Below are 17499 nucleotides of genomic sequence, written 5' to 3' on the forward strand. Positions count from 1 at the left end.
CTACCTCAATATTTCTATTTAATTCTTTACTTTAAGAATCTTTATAATTAATTCGTATCGTAGTTAGTTCCACTGTATTGTAAATTCTAAAATATCAATGTGCCTTCATAAATATAAATTATATAAACAAAGAGGAAGACTCCGTAATAGTTTTGTTCAATTGGGGACCGAAGCTTCGTCTACTTGATTCACGCGTTACATTGCGACACGGACGCGTGTTCGTGATATCGTGGTACGGGGAGAGCGAGCGAGCGCTGGCGGTCGATCGGCGATACGTAAAACTATCGGGGTGCATGAGGTGCGCAGACCGCGGGGCCCGATTTTGAAGTAATAGTTTATCACGGCGTCGCCTTAAGTTTATAGTATGTAAATAGTACCAAGAGTTTGGCAGTAATTTATGAAAATGATTCAAGCGAAAAAGTAGATGAAATCAGTGGGTATTGAATTCCCTTCATGCGTTGTCATGTCTGGTGTGCTCAGACGTCATTACTACGGACCCTGTCATGTAATACATACATAACCCATAAAAATATAATAAATGTATGAATCTGTAGTATAATTTAAATTACAGGTTTTGCGGGTAACCAGGGTTTACCCGGTAACGGAGGTTTACCGGGTGATCGAGGTGAAGCTGGACTAAAGGGCTACAAAGGCTTGATGGGTTATGATGGCCTGCCTGGTCGACAAGGATATGATGGACTAAAAGGCCGAGATGGAATCCCTGGTAGACCTGGTGCAGATGCTCATATACCATATGCATTCCTTACTGGTCAAAAAGGAGTGCCTGGACGAAAGTAAGAATCTAATAACTAAATGAACCTATTACTCAATCATATGCATAAAAATAAGAGTACTTAATAACAGTAACAACAACACTTACTTGAATCTGTGCCAGGATTCATGCGTAGTTCCGTGCTGGTAATATGACTGGTAAAGGGCAGAGAATTTGTTTATTACTTGATATAGAACAGAATAGTCAAATAAACTTTATATATACCTAAGCACTTTTTGATAGTCATATAATATTATTTTTTATTCTACTGCTCATTCGGAAAACAGTCACTTCACAAAAAGAAAGAGATAGAAACCTGCGTGTTTCTTTTTTAAATAAATGTTGTTCAAAATTATTTAGGATTTTGAGTGAATACAACCCACATACGTACACAGTGTAAATAACCGTCATTAAAAAGAAAGAAATTCAGTTGAGTTTCGTGCCACTTTTTCTCAATTGAATCTGTATACTGAACTGAACGGTAGGAAACAAACAATGGTACAAAAAATTTGTACGTTCATAAGCGGCTAAAATGTCCTTCATAAATAAATTATTTTTGATTTAATTTGAATATTACATTTATATCAGCTGCTTTACCCCGTAGCTAATAAAATCTTTGTAGAGAGATTTATAAGATATTGTTACACGGTAGAAGTGAGAAATCATCGCAAACAACATACGTCTGCTTTAAACTTTTTAGAAAATCATTTACATAAATAGATAGATGTTACTATAAATACAATACGACCAAGAACACTAAGAAGTAATGAGGGAATAGATAACCATGCATATTACTAGTCTGGCCATAAATACTGTTACATAAAAACTTTTCTTTTTACAACTTTTTAATTATTTTTAACTTAGAACACGTATATTCTTTTAAAAACCTTATTTCAATTTTGCGACATTTCACATCAAATTTCAATATGGAATGGGGTGTTAAAGAAAATAATTGCAGTGATCGTCTGCACACAAAGTGGGTAGGTATGGAACCGTTAGTCATAATCCAGACACTTCAAAAGCTTAGTAGCAGCCGTATGTTCATATATACTATGAATAGATACAACAACACTACGTCTGTCGAAGACCAAAAAAGATCGTGCCGACCGCGTGCTGTTAGAACTACAAAGTCTATTATTGCTGTAAAACCAGAATTCGTTAGGACCTCATTAGGAAGCAAAAAATCTTATGGCGAGAAATGAAGATTCCTGCTAGGATTCCGTTGCGTATTATAAAACAAATTCTTATCGTCGATATACAGGACATGGCTCAAATCAATCTTTAATTAATTAAAGAGGGTAAGGCACAGAAATATCCTCTTTACTGATGAAAAAAATTTCACAATTGAAGAACACTACAATAAACAAAATGATAAAGTGTACGCTCACAGTTCTAAAGAAGTTACTCAAGTGGTCGGAATGGTAGGTACAACATGGTCATCATGCTGCGTCAGTAATGGTTTGGTGGGGCATGTCTTATCAAGGAGTCACAAAACTACATTCTTGTGAAAAAGGAGTGAAAGCTTCAGGCAAAGTATATCAAGATAGTCTTGGATCATCAGTCATCATCAACCTCTCAGCAATACACTTTTTAAAAATATACCGTGGACTTTCCAGCTGCGTTCTGCATGATCACAAGGCACGGACTACCCCAATCTGGCTTGAAACCAACATTCCGGACTTTATAAGAGCTGAAGACTGGCCCTCATTTAACCTAGACTTCAATCCTTTAGACGTCACATTATGGTCAGTTTTAGAGGAAATTGCCTGCTCTAAATGACACGGCGACATTGAGTCTCTTAAAAAATATTTGGAGCTAGCAGTGAAATTTCCCTTGAAAACAGTGCGTAAGTCCACAGATTCGTAACCAAACAGATTAAATAAGGTTAAAGGCCTGTGTAAAAGCCAAAGGTAAAGTAGCCCTTTCGAATAGAATATTGTTTCTTTTGCTGAGACTGTAATAAATATGTAGGTATAAATTTAAATACATTACTTCATTTAAAAACATGCATTTTAATTTTTAACAGAACTTATACCAGCGAAGTACATAACCTTGCTAAGCCGTAGCCGAGAAAGAATTATACATTGCAAATTGTTCCACAAATAAAAATATCCTTACTAATAGTATAAATGCGGATATAACTCTGTGTGTCTGTTTGTTACGGTTTGATACTAAAACAACTGAACCGATTTATATGAGATATATAGAATATGGTTATCGATTATTCGACCAATCAATTCATTTCTTTACTGGTACGACAGGTTCAGTAGTGTGTAGTAGGATAATATTGTTTTCTTCTTAGGTTTACTTTAATTATCACATCTTCTTTTAATTATTCTTTATAAAAATAATATATAGTAAGGGCTTATTTTTGGAAAATGAAAAATAGACATTTATATAAATGAAAACAGAACCATCTATGAAAGAGTTTGAAAACATTAAAGCAAATTTGTTACTATATGTATTTTATAAGCGCTATAAGTAGGTAATGCTTAATTGCTATCAAATTTGACAGCTTCAGTGATCTTACACACCGCCTTACTTCCGATGGTCGCGGATTCGATTACCTACTCGCACTGTACAGACACTTGAATTCATGAGTATTTTTGTTTGTATTGGTCTAGGTGTTTTCTATGTATAATATGTATAGATTTAGGAAAAAAAATCAAATACAGGTAAATACCAAACTTAGTAACATTATGGAAATTATTTTTATAGACCCATTATTTTATTTTAACATGTTTATTGGATTTTTTTTTGCACATTTTATGTAATAATTAGTAAGTAATTAGTGGTGGGTAGTGCTCAGTTTTATCTATATAGTTATATTAGGTCCTGTAGAGTATCTACGTACATACTTGGCTATTTAGTTTTTGCTTTGATTCGGGTAAGGGTCGACCGAAGACAATGTGTTTTTAAATGTTTTCAAGTTCGTCTTTTGTCATTTTTCCTGCACGTGGGGCATCTCAAATCTCAGTTCGCGCCTGGGTTGTCGTTATTATCGATCGGCACACATATCTACCGTCCCAGGGAATTTTTCTTTTTCGGACTTTTGTATAGCTATTTATATTAGCGGTTTGTATTACCGCACTTGGCTTGCCCTCCACTGATTTTTCAATGGTCAGGTGTCGTTTCACTTGTTAGATATATGTTCCAGCGTCATCTTGTCCCTCCGGACTGTTGCCATGTAAGTTGTGATTGTAAACAACTCAAAAATTAATTTTCTTTATAATGGTTCCTACTTATGATTCTTACTACTTTCAATGAAAATAGTTATTAGGTGTATTAAATAATAATTTTTTTGATTTGGAGAAGTTTTAATTTAATTTTAATTTTATTGCAATAATAACATTATTACAATAAAATTGCAACTTCTCCAAATAGGGACAAAAATAAAGTTTAGTTTGTTCACTGACTAGCTTACTTAATATCAACATATGATTCAATTACATTGTGTTGAATATACTTGTGTAATTTGTACTGATTTAGATGTTGATGTAAATTTGTCAAATACAATTAAAATTTCCAAAACATAGCCTTTCAGCAAATTCATATTCATGTTTTATAGAGGCGAGGCCGGCGATACCGGCGATCCGGGTATACAAGGAGAACTGGGTGATTCTTCTGCGAACTTATTATACGATAAAGGCGATATGGGTTACCCAGGACCACCAGGACAGCAAGGTAAATATAAACAATTAGAATAACTGTTTCTGAATACTTTACTTGTACTATTTTTTCCTATTTGATCACAAGTAAGTAGTATCAGTACTTAGACTTGATGTAGTATAATTTAGGTATGCCGAGATTTCGAAACCGTCCGTTCATTTTCGTTTTGTGGGTCATACATCTTCAAACAAAATAGCTAGACACAATTTTTTACTCTCAATTTTATTTTGAGTTCAATATCATCTCTACTTGATACGGCGTTTTGCGACGATGAATGATTAATGAACTTGCCTGTGATAATATTGGTCACACAAGAGAACAGAACAAAGCGTTAGGCTATCTAGGTGGGGGTAGCCATCGTTAAAATCAAAATGTATTCCTTGTTCTTCTTGTTATTGTGGTGTTGCAAAAGCTAACATTATTTTTAACGATAAACATAGTTAACTCAACGTTAACTAAGAAAAATTCATAAAAATTTCACATTTTTTGTCACAAAAGAATATAGGATGCTTATTACATTATTCTACATAATTTACTGCTATCTATGCCTCAATTAAAGTGGATATACGAGTATAAATGATTTATAGTTTAAATCAGAATTCCAATAACACCTTACATATATTTTTGTAATTTGTCATCAATTGGAACTATTATTCTGTTACAGGATTCCCCGGTAGAAAAGGTGGAAAAGGACTTAGAGGTTTAGATGGGCAACCTGGAGCCAAAGGAAAAATGGGGAACACTGGCATATCTATACCGGGCGAAAAAGGGTATAAAGGAATGTATGGAGTAAAGGGTGAAATAGGACCCTATGGAAATCCTGGTCGGCCAGGCCAGAGGGGTCCTTCTGGGGACAAAGGTCCAAAAGGGAGAAAAGGATTACGTGGAGATGCTGGTCACGCTTACCTAGCAGGTGAAATGGGTATTGATGGAAGTCCTGGTAATCACGGAGATCAAGGTGAACCAGGATACCCAGGAATGTCTGGACGTGAGGGTAGTATTGGTGCAAAAGGTGAAGTAGGTCCACCCGGTGATGACGGTCAAGAAGGACCCAAAGGTCCACCGGTAAGTATTATTTTACGTTTTATTGAACTTGAATTTAACGAATAACGACTTCTGGTGTAGTATAGCAGAATAATAATATTTGTATTTATCGTTATCTGATTTATTAATTTTGATATATTATAATTAGTTACATATGTAATTAAATAGATATGTATATACATATTTATTTTGTATGGATATATAAAAGAAAATATTTACATGTATTTCCGTTATTTAGTAGGGGTGAAGTGACATGACGTTTTGAAATGGTCACTTGCATTATTTCAGTAATCTCTGAACAAATTTTGAAGAATTCTTTATTTTGTATTGTATATATACGAGTATTTGAAAGTTCTACGAAAGTAATGGACATTGGTATATTGAGTATCAAAGAGTAAGTTAGTGGGATTTTTTTTATAATTAATTGTAAGTTGTGGATCGAGTTTGTGCATATATTTAACCTTACAACCATACAAAACCTATAAATAAATAATGCATTAGAAGTTTTAATAAAATTAAACATTATACGTTGTGTGAATTGTATACGTCAGTCTTAACCTTCTAGCAGAAAACAAAAGCCGTTCGTTCCGAGTTCGTGGCATGCAGTAGTATGCAGTGGTAATACTACAGAACGAACTCAGTTATTATTGGTAGTCAACTGTATTTATTATTTTAATTTTAGTCGATTTCGATCTCCAGCGTTCAATTTATAAATATACTTATCAGGGATATTTTTTTAAACATTGTAACATCTCACATAAAATGCTATCTCTCACACTGAATGATCGTGAAAAAATGTTTCGTGTAAAGGCAGCTATTATGCCAGCTCTGTTTAGTTTGGGGCTCAGCATGATTGATTAAGGCTTGTTATTACTACCTGTATTATATTCTACGGCGTTGATCGATTTCAGAATTCTTAAAATGTTTGTTTAATGCCTAATTTGGCTAATCAAATTATTCTTATTATTATTCTTTAGGGACGCAAAGGATTTCCTGGTAATGTACAACAAGGTCCTCCTGGGCTTCCAGGACTCAAAGGAGCTCCAGGAAATAACGGACCATTTGGAGATCCGGGCCCAGATGGATCTCATGGCTACAAAGGCGATGAGGGACCTAAAGGGTTGAAAGGTGAATCTGGTCGCAACGGACTTCGAGGTCGAACGGGAGACCAAGGAATGGATGGTTGGAAAGGGTTTCCAGGTAATTTTGGTACACCGGGGATCAATGGAGATTCAGGTGATATTGGTGATTCAGGCCGACGTGGTGATGATGGAGATCCAGGTTTTACTGGTGTGATAGGACGTCGTGGAGTCAAAGGACAGCGTGGAGATATTGGAGTTACAGGCGAACCTGGTTTACATGGTCACCCTGGTAATAATGGATCTATGGGTGAAAGGGGTTTACCAGGCCAAAAAGGTCCTCGAGGTGAAGATTCTCTTCAAGGATTAAAAGGCGAAAAGGGAGACGACGGAAAAATAGGTTTACAAGGTATTCCAGGACGTCATGGTATACCTGGATCAAAAGGAGCTATGGGAAATCCTGGAGTACGGAGAAGAGGCGTTCCAGGGGATAAAGGTGAAAAAGGAAATCCCGGTTATATAGGAAGCAAAGGTCTTAAGGGAATAAAAGGAAAAAGAGGAGATGCTGGTTACTTTGGAGAGAAGGGTGACAATGGTGAAATAGGATATATAGGTTCTACAGGATTAATAGGAAAAACAGGATTACCTGGGTTTAGAGGTGAAAAAGGTAAAGAAGGATTACCTGGATCTGTTGGTATAAAAGGTGAAGTGGGTATGTATGGTGAACCAGGATACATGGGCATGCCTGGTCTCCCAGGAGATGTAGGCCCTGATGGTTTAAGGGGCGAAAGAGGGGATAGTGGTCCAAAAGGAATGCCAGGCGATATAGGATTTAGTTATTCTTTCGAAGCAACTAAAGGTGATATGGGTAATATTGGATATTATGGAGCACCTGGATTTCAAGGAGATACTGGGGAACCAGGATTTTCTGAAATAAAAGGTCTAAAGGGAGAGCGTGGGGACATTGGTAAAAAAGGATTGGATGGTGATATGGGGCTACAAGGAATAAAGGGACCAAAAGGCGACCAGGGACCTCCAGGAATTTCTGGCTTAAATCAATTAATATGTGATATTTGTAAACCTGGTGAACCTGGAGTTGACGGTCTACCCGGATGGGCAGGGCCTATGGGGCAAAAGGGTGCTCCTGGTGAATTTGGTATTGATGGACCTAAGGGTAAACGAGGACACCCAGGATTATCGTTTGAGGGACAGAAGGGAATTAAAGGTGTAAGAGGAAATCCTGGCAAAAAAGGTTTACCTGGACGTGTCGGCATGCCGGGTCTCCAAGGTACCCCAGGATTAAAAGGCAGTAGAGGTGATACAGGTGAACAAGGATTAGCTATAAGTCGTAAAGGCGAACAAGGTCAATTCGGAGAAAAAGGTGCCCAAGGTTTTATCGGTGATAATGGAGAAACGGGTGATTTTGGTGTTAATGGTTATAGAGGACCAACTGGATTAACTGGTCTAAAAGGGTTCCCAGGCGATGAAGGCATAGAAGGAATTTCTGGAATGTCTGGCATCAAGGGTAGAAAGGGAGATCTAGGTGAGATCCTAATTCCACCACCAGGCCCACGGGGGGATCCGGGGGATATTGGATCTATAGGTTTTCAAGGCACTTCTGGAATCCCAGGCAATCCTGGACGAAACGGCATTAACGGCAGCAAAGGAGAACGAGGTAATCCCGGTTTACCTGGTCCTATCGGATCTACTGGTTCGGAAGGGTATGAAGGCAGAAAAGGTGTGGTAGGTTTAAAAGGCTTTCAAGGGCAACGTGGTGATAGCGGGCCACCTGGTAGTCCTGCCCTACGACCTCATCCTAAATCCAGAGGTTTCTTTTTTACAGTTCATTCACAGACGGAAATGATTCCCCAATGCCCAGATGGCACTTCTGCTCTGTGGGATGGTTTCTCGCTTATACATATTGTCGCCAATGCCAAAGCACATGGACAAGATTTAGGTAATATATCTTAATTCTTATATTTTTTAGAAGAATAAGTAGTCAAATTAGAATTATGATATTGTTTCTCAGAAAATAACCTAAAAAGTGCCACCCTCCTCGTTCTGTATAGCAACATAAGGTACCGTTTGTTACACTTTGTACAAAATCGTCTACGTTTCACTGTCCCATCTATTTCAACTGCCAAGCAGCTTGCTTTGCGGGATGTGTTTCGTTTGAAGGGTAAGACAAAACACCAAAATTACAGGGTACCCAGGCATAACACCTTTGTACTACGGAATGTTAACACACGAGTGTACCATTAGTTACGGACGTTATGCGATGACGTGATGTCCGCGAAGCTGTAAGAATCCTTTACCACTTAGCTTCAAATTGGCTGTCAGTTGCCTTTCCAATTACATAAACAATATTGTTTAAAAACAACGTGCGCATATGCGCACGTTGTTTTTGCCGAGTCCCACTCGCAGACATCGTCACGCTCGTAGATATTACTACTATAACTTGCCATAATTAAAAATATTTTGTAGTATATTAGTATCTACAGCACAGCGTGCGCATTTTTTTATGTAACTGATAACTATGCAATAGCTTAAAAACTGATACTTCCCCAGGGAAATTATCTCTCCAGTAGGAAAGAAGCGCCTTAACGAAATGTCGATTTTTCACTCAGAATATTTGAATCCATCGTGACAGCAGATATCATCGCTGCGCGTGCAAATCCGCGTAAGAGCAATTTATAAAGACCGTGTAGGCACTTGCTTTTTGATCATTTTACAGGAGGAAGAAAAAACTTAATATCTCAGCGATTTCAATTCTTATTACCGACTGAACTTACTTCTTTAAAGCTACCTTTATGGTAAATAATGTAAATTTACTTATAGTTGACTTAGATATTGTGTAAAGTCACTTAAGTGGTTTTGTTTTAACAAATTACAAAATCTGTAGAGTTTCATTGAAGACTTCGTCCGCGTGGAATTTAACTTTATTTTTATAAAATAAAAGTAGCCTAAGTTACTCCTATGTAATAAGGAGTAACTTAGGACTAACTACCTGCCAAAAATCGGTTTAGCCATTTCAGAGATTAGCCGGAACAAACAGACTAACAAAAATATAATGTATTTATTATCGAAATCTGTTTACAAAAGGATGTTACATATTCATAATTTTAAATAGAGATATTCAGTGTTCATACTTATAGAAGAGATCAAAATAATGATCTAAGACAAAATAACTATTTATTATGACTTAAATATTATGCACAGGTAGAAGATACATATCTACATACCTGATAAAGAAAAGAAAAATATTTATACAATAATAAAAAACTTGAAATAACAAAAATAAGGGGACAGACAGAGCTTAAAAAGTAAATTTTAAGCTTCTATCTTTAAAAATGGCAAAACAAAAATTGAAAGGGGAGATGGAGGGTTGTATTGAATTATCGTTATTTTAAAAGCTAAAAACTTGAAACTTGTTTCTTAGACTTTTGATTAAATATTAATAAATATTACATTGAAAGTTTGTAAAAATGTTACCCTTAAGGGGGAAAATAAAATAGGACCGAAGTAAATACAATTATTTTCAATTGAAATTGTTGCCCATTTGTTTCCAAATTCTGGCCTCCTACTATTCCGTGGTATTATTTCGATAGCACAACTGGCCTTTCTAATTGGATAATTCAAATCAGGTGAGGTCTATAATACAAGGCAATAGACCTTTTGAATCGGCTGGCACGATATCTCAATTTTGCGCGTTTTGCTGTTACGCGGTATTTACAGACTGCGTTTACGCGGATGGGCACGCGAAGTGACGATATACAATATACAATATAGATTTACGTCATCTTAAATTTATTATATTTATTTTTCGAGGTTAGCAATTGAGTAAATAGTTTTGTTAGTGAAGGGCTAGTTATCCATATGTATTAAGAGACTATGAACATTTGCAAATATTCGGGTCTTGACAACTCTTATGATTTGTTTATCTTAAACTACAGTACCTACTTAGTACATAATTTTACTGCCATGTTTCAACGTTCGAATCAGTACAGTAACAGCGGCTTGTACAAAATATCTATATAAAGAGGATGTAGTGTTTTTTGCAACGTATATAATTTTACAGGCGCTCCCGGAAGCTGTCTGCGAAAATTTTCAACAATGCCTTATATGTTTTGTAATAGAGTTCAATTTATGGATAAATGTGAATTTGCTCAAAGAGAAGATTACAGTTTTTGGTTATCAACTAATGAACCTATGCCAATGTCTATGACTCCTATACAAGCTAGAGACGTCGGGATGTACATATCTCGGTAAGAATAAATTTATGTTATTACAAAAATTACAAAATATGGAGCATCCAAAAACTTTGAAATTTTACTACTTAATTACTTTAATCTGAATAATTTGGTTGGATGCTTCAGATTTTACGGTGACCGAAAAAGTTAATGCATCAGCAATGCAAGCTTCATATGTTCCATAGCTATATGAGTTTTACTTGGAACCCAGGTCGATTATTATAGTATTAGTATTAAACTTTTATAAACATCTAAAACATAATAAAAAATAAACGGAATGCTAACGGTTTACTTTGTATATTCTTAAGATACTTATAATTTCAAATAGTTTACCCCATAGATAATGTATACATCTTAGATTGTTTAAATTTTTTGTAAGTTTTAGATACCTTCCTATGCACCTTCTTGTATGTACAATAAATATTTCAGTTGTCAAGTTTGTGAAACGCCAACACGAGCTATTGCCATACACAGTCAAAGTACGGAGATACCAAACTGTCCTAATGGTTGGGACCAATTATGGATGGGATACAGTTTCCTTATGGTAAGACGCAGTAAAAAGTGTAAAGTATTGATAAAATACCTATATTACATATAATTAAATGTAATCATAATATAAATAATAAGTGTAAATCCTAGATCTTACATTGGCCGACTCATATTAACGAAATTAGTGGACGTATGAACTTTTTTCACTCTCCTCTCATCCCCATCCTTGACTATGCCGCTGCTTATAACTTGGATGTACCAGACAAAAACTCTACCATCACGCATATCTTCATAATTTTTTACTCAACTTGGGAAAGCCTGTAATGAATGTAATGTTGAAATTGTCACAGGTTTGTACGTTTACTATGTATCGATGTATGTACCTATCTATTTATTATGTCTGATATCCGATATGAACTGGACCAAACCCACACTCTTTGCCTTAGGTCAAAATAACTTAAGTAGGTTGTGTGTACTAAACTAAAGAAGTTACTATAGATTTTTAACTATTTTTCTCTTTTTTTATTGGGTTGTTTGGGCTATTGTCAGGTGTATAACTAATGTATATATGATCCTAAGTAGTTTTGACCTCGATTGAAATCCATCCCCCTGTACATCCCAAATGGTCCTGTTAAAGCCATCTTGAATTCTTAAACATCCCGGCTCTCTAACCCAGATCCCTTAGGGGGGAAGGGGATTGTTAGTAATGCTAGCAATACATTGTACATTGCTAGCAATGGGATCATTAGTCAGATCAACCTCCACGCGGAAACCATCGTGATACATTCCCGCTGAATTTGTCACGTTGGACTAACTGATCTGACTTCATGTTCATCTTATCATCCTCCACTGGTGCCCCGACAGCGTAAACCGTTAGCGCAGGCGGGTGCACCATTACATTATCATCCTTTAAAAAAAAACCCAGCTCTCTTTCGTTACAAACTGCGACGTTATGTATCGGCCTGTCCACACACATTAAAGATAGATCTATCATCTTGAAGCGGAGTTATGTACCTGTGAGTGAGTGGTATTGAACTATCGAACTATTGAGGTACCACCAGGTAAAACCCATGAAAGAAAGACAATGCGACAGCGATATATAATAGAATGGTACAAAAAGTAATATGTCATAAATGTATGATTATAAAATTTTAAATGATGTGAAATTTAGCAAGGTGTTCGCTACACATCTCGTCTAAAAGTGAAATAAAAGGGGTTTATTTTTTCATCTTTTTCTAGCTTATATGACACATATTTTACATAATCTGTTAAAATTTCATTCCAATTCTTCCAGTTCTTTCTATGTACAAGCTTAACACACAAACTCAGTTCCCATCTCATGACGATCTTACAATTTTATAGTATAAGTGAGTCACCGTAATGCAGCTTTATATATTATAGATCATAATACTGTAGATAAAATTTGCAAATATTTTTAATAGCATTATATACTAGACACCTATTGCTGCAACTTTATTTGGTATCATTATTGTTTAATATGCATAGGTTGTTTAATTTAAGACATTTCTATTAATTCAATACAATTCGTTAGTGTTGATTAAGCAACAGAAGAATATATGTAATTTTTACAGCATATGGCCGGTTCAGATGCAGCTGGACAAAACTTGGCGTCGCCCGGATCTTGTTTAAGGGATTTCCGTACGAGGCCCTTCATTGAATGCAATGGACTAGGGCGATGCAACTACTTTTCTACTGCCATTTCATTTTGGCTCTCAACTATCGATGACAATAGAATGTTTACAAAGCCCGAACAACAAACATTAAAAACCAATCAGGTTTCTAAAATCAGTAGGCAAGTATAATTGATCAAGTAATAACGTAATATTTTACTAGGGTAATTACGTAATTTTTGTTATGTATTTGTCTGTATCTTTCTTACGGTTATTTTATGGATAGTGGCTGATTCAGTGACTGATTAGGACGCTGTCGTTTGTCTATAAAGGACGATAGCGTGCTGATAAATTCGGATCACATATAACAGTATAAAATAATATGCACACTGGTGGCAGGAGCCAGTGATACCGGATTTAAAATTGTTTTATAAATTAAAACTATAAAAAGTATAAATACTGGACAACATTAATGATGTTCTTTTTATTTTTTTTTTATTGGACCTGAATTATGGGGATTTTGTATAAATTTGGTCGAAAAGCCAAACATACAGATAGTAGATACCTACGTCTTAGGTATTAAATTATGTTTTAAATTTTAATATTTTCATAAACTAACTCGGGAGATACATTTCTTAATAAACATAACAGGAGGGGGGATAAGTAGCAACATTAATAGTAATTATGCACATTGTTAGTAATGATACCAATAATCCTATCTATTACTGAAAATCAACTCCAAGCGACTACTTGCAAGAGATATAGAGGATTATCAAATGTATGGAATTGTAATTTACAATATTTGGTCGGAACCTTTAACATCACCTTAATGTTTTCTTTTATACAGATGCGCAGTTTGCATGAGAAAGACACATACATCATTGAATCCGACGTACGTACGGCCAGCCTCGGTGGGATCGATACCAAACGCTATATATAAACGACCGAGATACCCAACGCACAGACGCTTCCGAACCTACACAGGTCGAAAAAGATATATTCAAAAGAGGAAACCGTGAACAAGATTTCAAAAATATATAAGTACGTACTTCGATCGAGCTTTTCTAATTGCTACGGCAACATTTTTAGTTAAAAACATAAAAAATAAATATTATGTTTTGATAAAAAATACGTGATAGTTAGGTATATCATAAGTGTTATACGTTACTTTATTGCAAATGTATACACATTGAAATTAAGTTTGTAAACTACTTAACACTGCCAGTTTAATAATGAATTATATTATTATTGTTAAATTAATTTAGAGTGAATAAATGTAAAGATAAGTAGGTAAGTTAAATGACGAATGGTTTATGTAGGTATTTTATAATTATTGGTACAACGAATTATGCAGACATATATTTTCAATTTGTTCTTTCGATCTTTTTACCAATTAATATAATCTTAAAATTCATCAATAGACAAAGACTTTGTATCTCATAACAATTTTCTTAATTATTTAGTAATTATTAAGTAATAACAGAATTGGTTTATTACTATACACAACTAGTAAAAAATGCTGTGTACCTATTTATAACTATATATATTTTTCTTAAGCACCTAGGGGCTATTCATACATTACGTCATAAGTATTCATGATTTTTGACTCCTCTTGTCCTCGTTCTTGGTGATTACTCCTCCCTCTTGGTGTGACATATCATTTATTTTACAGTTTTACAATTATAAACGATTAAATTAAACAAAAATCGATAACTGTAAAAATAGATGGATATCCATTTAAAATATTTGTTCATTTAGATTTTAAAATATGACTACGAAATGATCCCTCCCACCCCTCGTACACATAGTACCAAACTTTATAGACGTAATTTATGAAAGACACCTTGGTCTAAATATTTATTCAAATGTAAGTAGGTAAGCTCTAGTCGTTACATAAGCATTGATTAAGTATCGATGCTGAATATTTATTTACTCATTATAAATGAAGAACCTAATTAGTAACTACATCTCCAACAATAAACAATATTAGTAACAATATGAAATATTTGTAAATACACAGTAAATAAAGATTATTTTTTACATTCAATATGATACTGTTTACTTATTTTATACTGGCGACCTCCTTCGACTTCGCACAGATGACAACAATTTATGTGATGGTGGCTTATGCGTATATTATACTTACTTTTCATATATTGTTTTGTTGTCATTGTTTTATAGAAATTATTATACACAGATTGTCATTGTTCTTTTATCTGCTTGTGACGGTGCTGGTGACAATCTATCAGTTTTGCACAATGCTGCTGGTTCGCACGGCACAAACATTTGTATTGATAAGTATGATTATATATTTATATATTCTTTATTGCACAGATAATACAAAGATATTATAATTTAGAGACAATGTGAGCAAAGGTGGACTTATCCCTAGAAGAGATCTCTTCCAGTCAACCTAAAACAGTGGGATATGTGGTACTGAGTGGGTAATAACTGGTGCAAACAAAAAAAAATGTCAAAACCTAGATACTAAATAAAATTCAAATAACTAATTGTATAATCTAAAACAAAAGTAAAACACATATATACGAATATACATAAACATAAATAGTAATACAAATATCCCATCAAAAACATAAATGTGAAATGATAGCCGAGTTTAATATTATGATATATGCCTTGATTGTTGACTTCTACGACAAAAGAGATGAGATCTAAATGGGTGCCAAGTTCAATGGTCTGTCCTGAAATGTATTTATAACAATATAAAATATCATTTCTTCTTATAACTTAGGATAATATACTGTAGCCTAACTAAGGTCTAACTTGGCCAGTTCTCATATACCAATTATTACTTTCGATTGCTAGTTACTACTAATATTAAAATAGGAACCGACAAGTAACATGTTTAGAACTTGCGAAGGCTACAGTATATTTCGTATATGAAAACTAGCCAAGTTAGACCTTAGGCTACAGTATATTATCCTAAGTTATAAGAAGAAATGATTTTTTATATTGTTATAAATACATTTCAGGACAGACCATTGAACTTGGCACCCATTTAGATCTCATCTCTTTGTCGTAGAAGTCAACAATCAAGGCATATATCATAATATTAAACTCGGCTATCATTTCACATTTATGTTTTTGATGGGATATCATTACTTTTTGTACATAAATTATACGAGGTACTTATTTATAACTAAATTAATACCAAATTATTTTTGATAAATTACTGTATTTTCGTATATTTACGGGGTATAATTGTCTTTTTATTGTGTTATTTTCTATATTTTCTTGTAACTTTTAAATGTTCAAGTGCAATACCAATTCAGTATCAGGAATTTTTGGGCAAATCGGGGCGGTATAACGTCCACAGATGGTGGTACTCTACAATAGAGCTCTCGTGACTTGGATCTAAATTGTTAAGACGTACTCCATCTAAGGTTTTAACTCTGGAGAGTCCAACGTAAACCTGCCCTTTATTAAATATAGAGGAGCCTATGTTGAGAAGAGGACTGTCAAAACTAAGGCCTTGTGATTTGACTTGTTATTTGATTGACTTGTTTTGTTGATTGACTGTTATCTATTGAATTCTCAAGAAAACAATTTGTTACCAATTCTCATTCTCGAGTTAACTATACATTCCTACTTATAACTATACTAAAATTGTTATTAATTTTTGGTTTAAACTATTGTCTATACCATACGTATTTACTAAAATAATGTAATAATAATATAACCACAAATATATAAGTATAATTTAAGAAAACTATGAATTTCGTAGCATAAATCGCAACCTTATAGGTTAGATATCGAGAAACAAAACATTGAGACATATGAGGGCGGTCTAGATATAGGAATAAACATACACATTATATAATACATAAATATATTCGTCATAATAAACAAATAAATAATGATAAAAGTAATCATTCAATGGCAGATAGGTAGTATGATTTTAATCTTTTCTTGAAGGAACTAACAGACGGGCTCTGCTGAATACGTAACGGAAGTCCATTACACAATTGAGCAGCATGAAAGGAAAAGGTGTTACCCATAAATTGCGACTTACAACTTGGAAGCTTAAGTGTCCTTGAGTGACGACAAAGGCGTTTGGGTCTTGAGGGAGGTGGTAACAATTGGAAGCGAGAACGAAGGTAGGAAGGAGAATTGGGATCATAAAGAATATTAAATAACATGGTCAGGATATGTATATTAAGTCGTTGACGGATTGGGAGCCACTTTAACCGAGCGCGGAATTCGGAAACATGATCATATTTGCGCAAATTGAAAATGAATCTTATTGCTAAATTTTGTATGCGCTCTAGTTTATTAAGGAGCTCCTCAGTCACGTCTAAGAAGCAGACGTCGGCATAGTCTATAATGGGAAGTAAAATAGATTGTGCGAGCATAATTTTGGTACCGAAAGGAAGAAAGTATTGGAGACGTTTAAGAGAGTGATATGAAAAGTGTATCCGTCTACTAATATCATTTATATGAGAAGTCCATGACATTTTGTTATCCAAAATTATACCCAAGTTTTTTACCCTATCTGCATATTCTATCTGAACACCCTCATAAACAAGTGGAGGTACTACAGACCA

The 17499-nt window shown here is 34.6% G+C and overlaps 1 protein-coding gene across 1 annotated transcript in view; it reads left to right on the top strand.

Annotated features, from left to right (window-relative positions):
* The window catches only part of LOC131844831 (collagen alpha-1(IV) chain-like), a 28174-nt gene extending 13193 nt beyond the window's left edge, over positions 1–14981 (top strand). The window contains exons 8-15 of the mRNA XM_059193805.1: positions 572–794; positions 4341–4456; positions 5106–5506; positions 6463–8521; positions 10643–10829; positions 11244–11358; positions 12896–13116; positions 13782–14981. Coding sequence (XP_059049788.1) covers positions 572–794; positions 4341–4456; positions 5106–5506; positions 6463–8521; positions 10643–10829; positions 11244–11358; positions 12896–13116; positions 13782–13953 — 3494 coding nt within the window. The 3' untranslated portion in view covers positions 13954–14981. The remainder of the gene's footprint in view (positions 1–571; positions 795–4340; positions 4457–5105; positions 5507–6462; positions 8522–10642; positions 10830–11243; positions 11359–12895; positions 13117–13781) is intronic.
* The last annotated feature ends 2518 nt before the right edge of the window (positions 14982–17499 follow it).

The sequence above is a fragment of the Achroia grisella genome, unplaced genomic scaffold (genome assembly GCF_030625045.1).
Source record: "Achroia grisella isolate CSIRO2021 unplaced genomic scaffold, CSIRO_AGI_Agris_v1 utg4131, whole genome shotgun sequence".
Lineage (NCBI taxonomy): Eukaryota > Metazoa > Arthropoda > Insecta > Lepidoptera > Pyralidae > Achroia > Achroia grisella.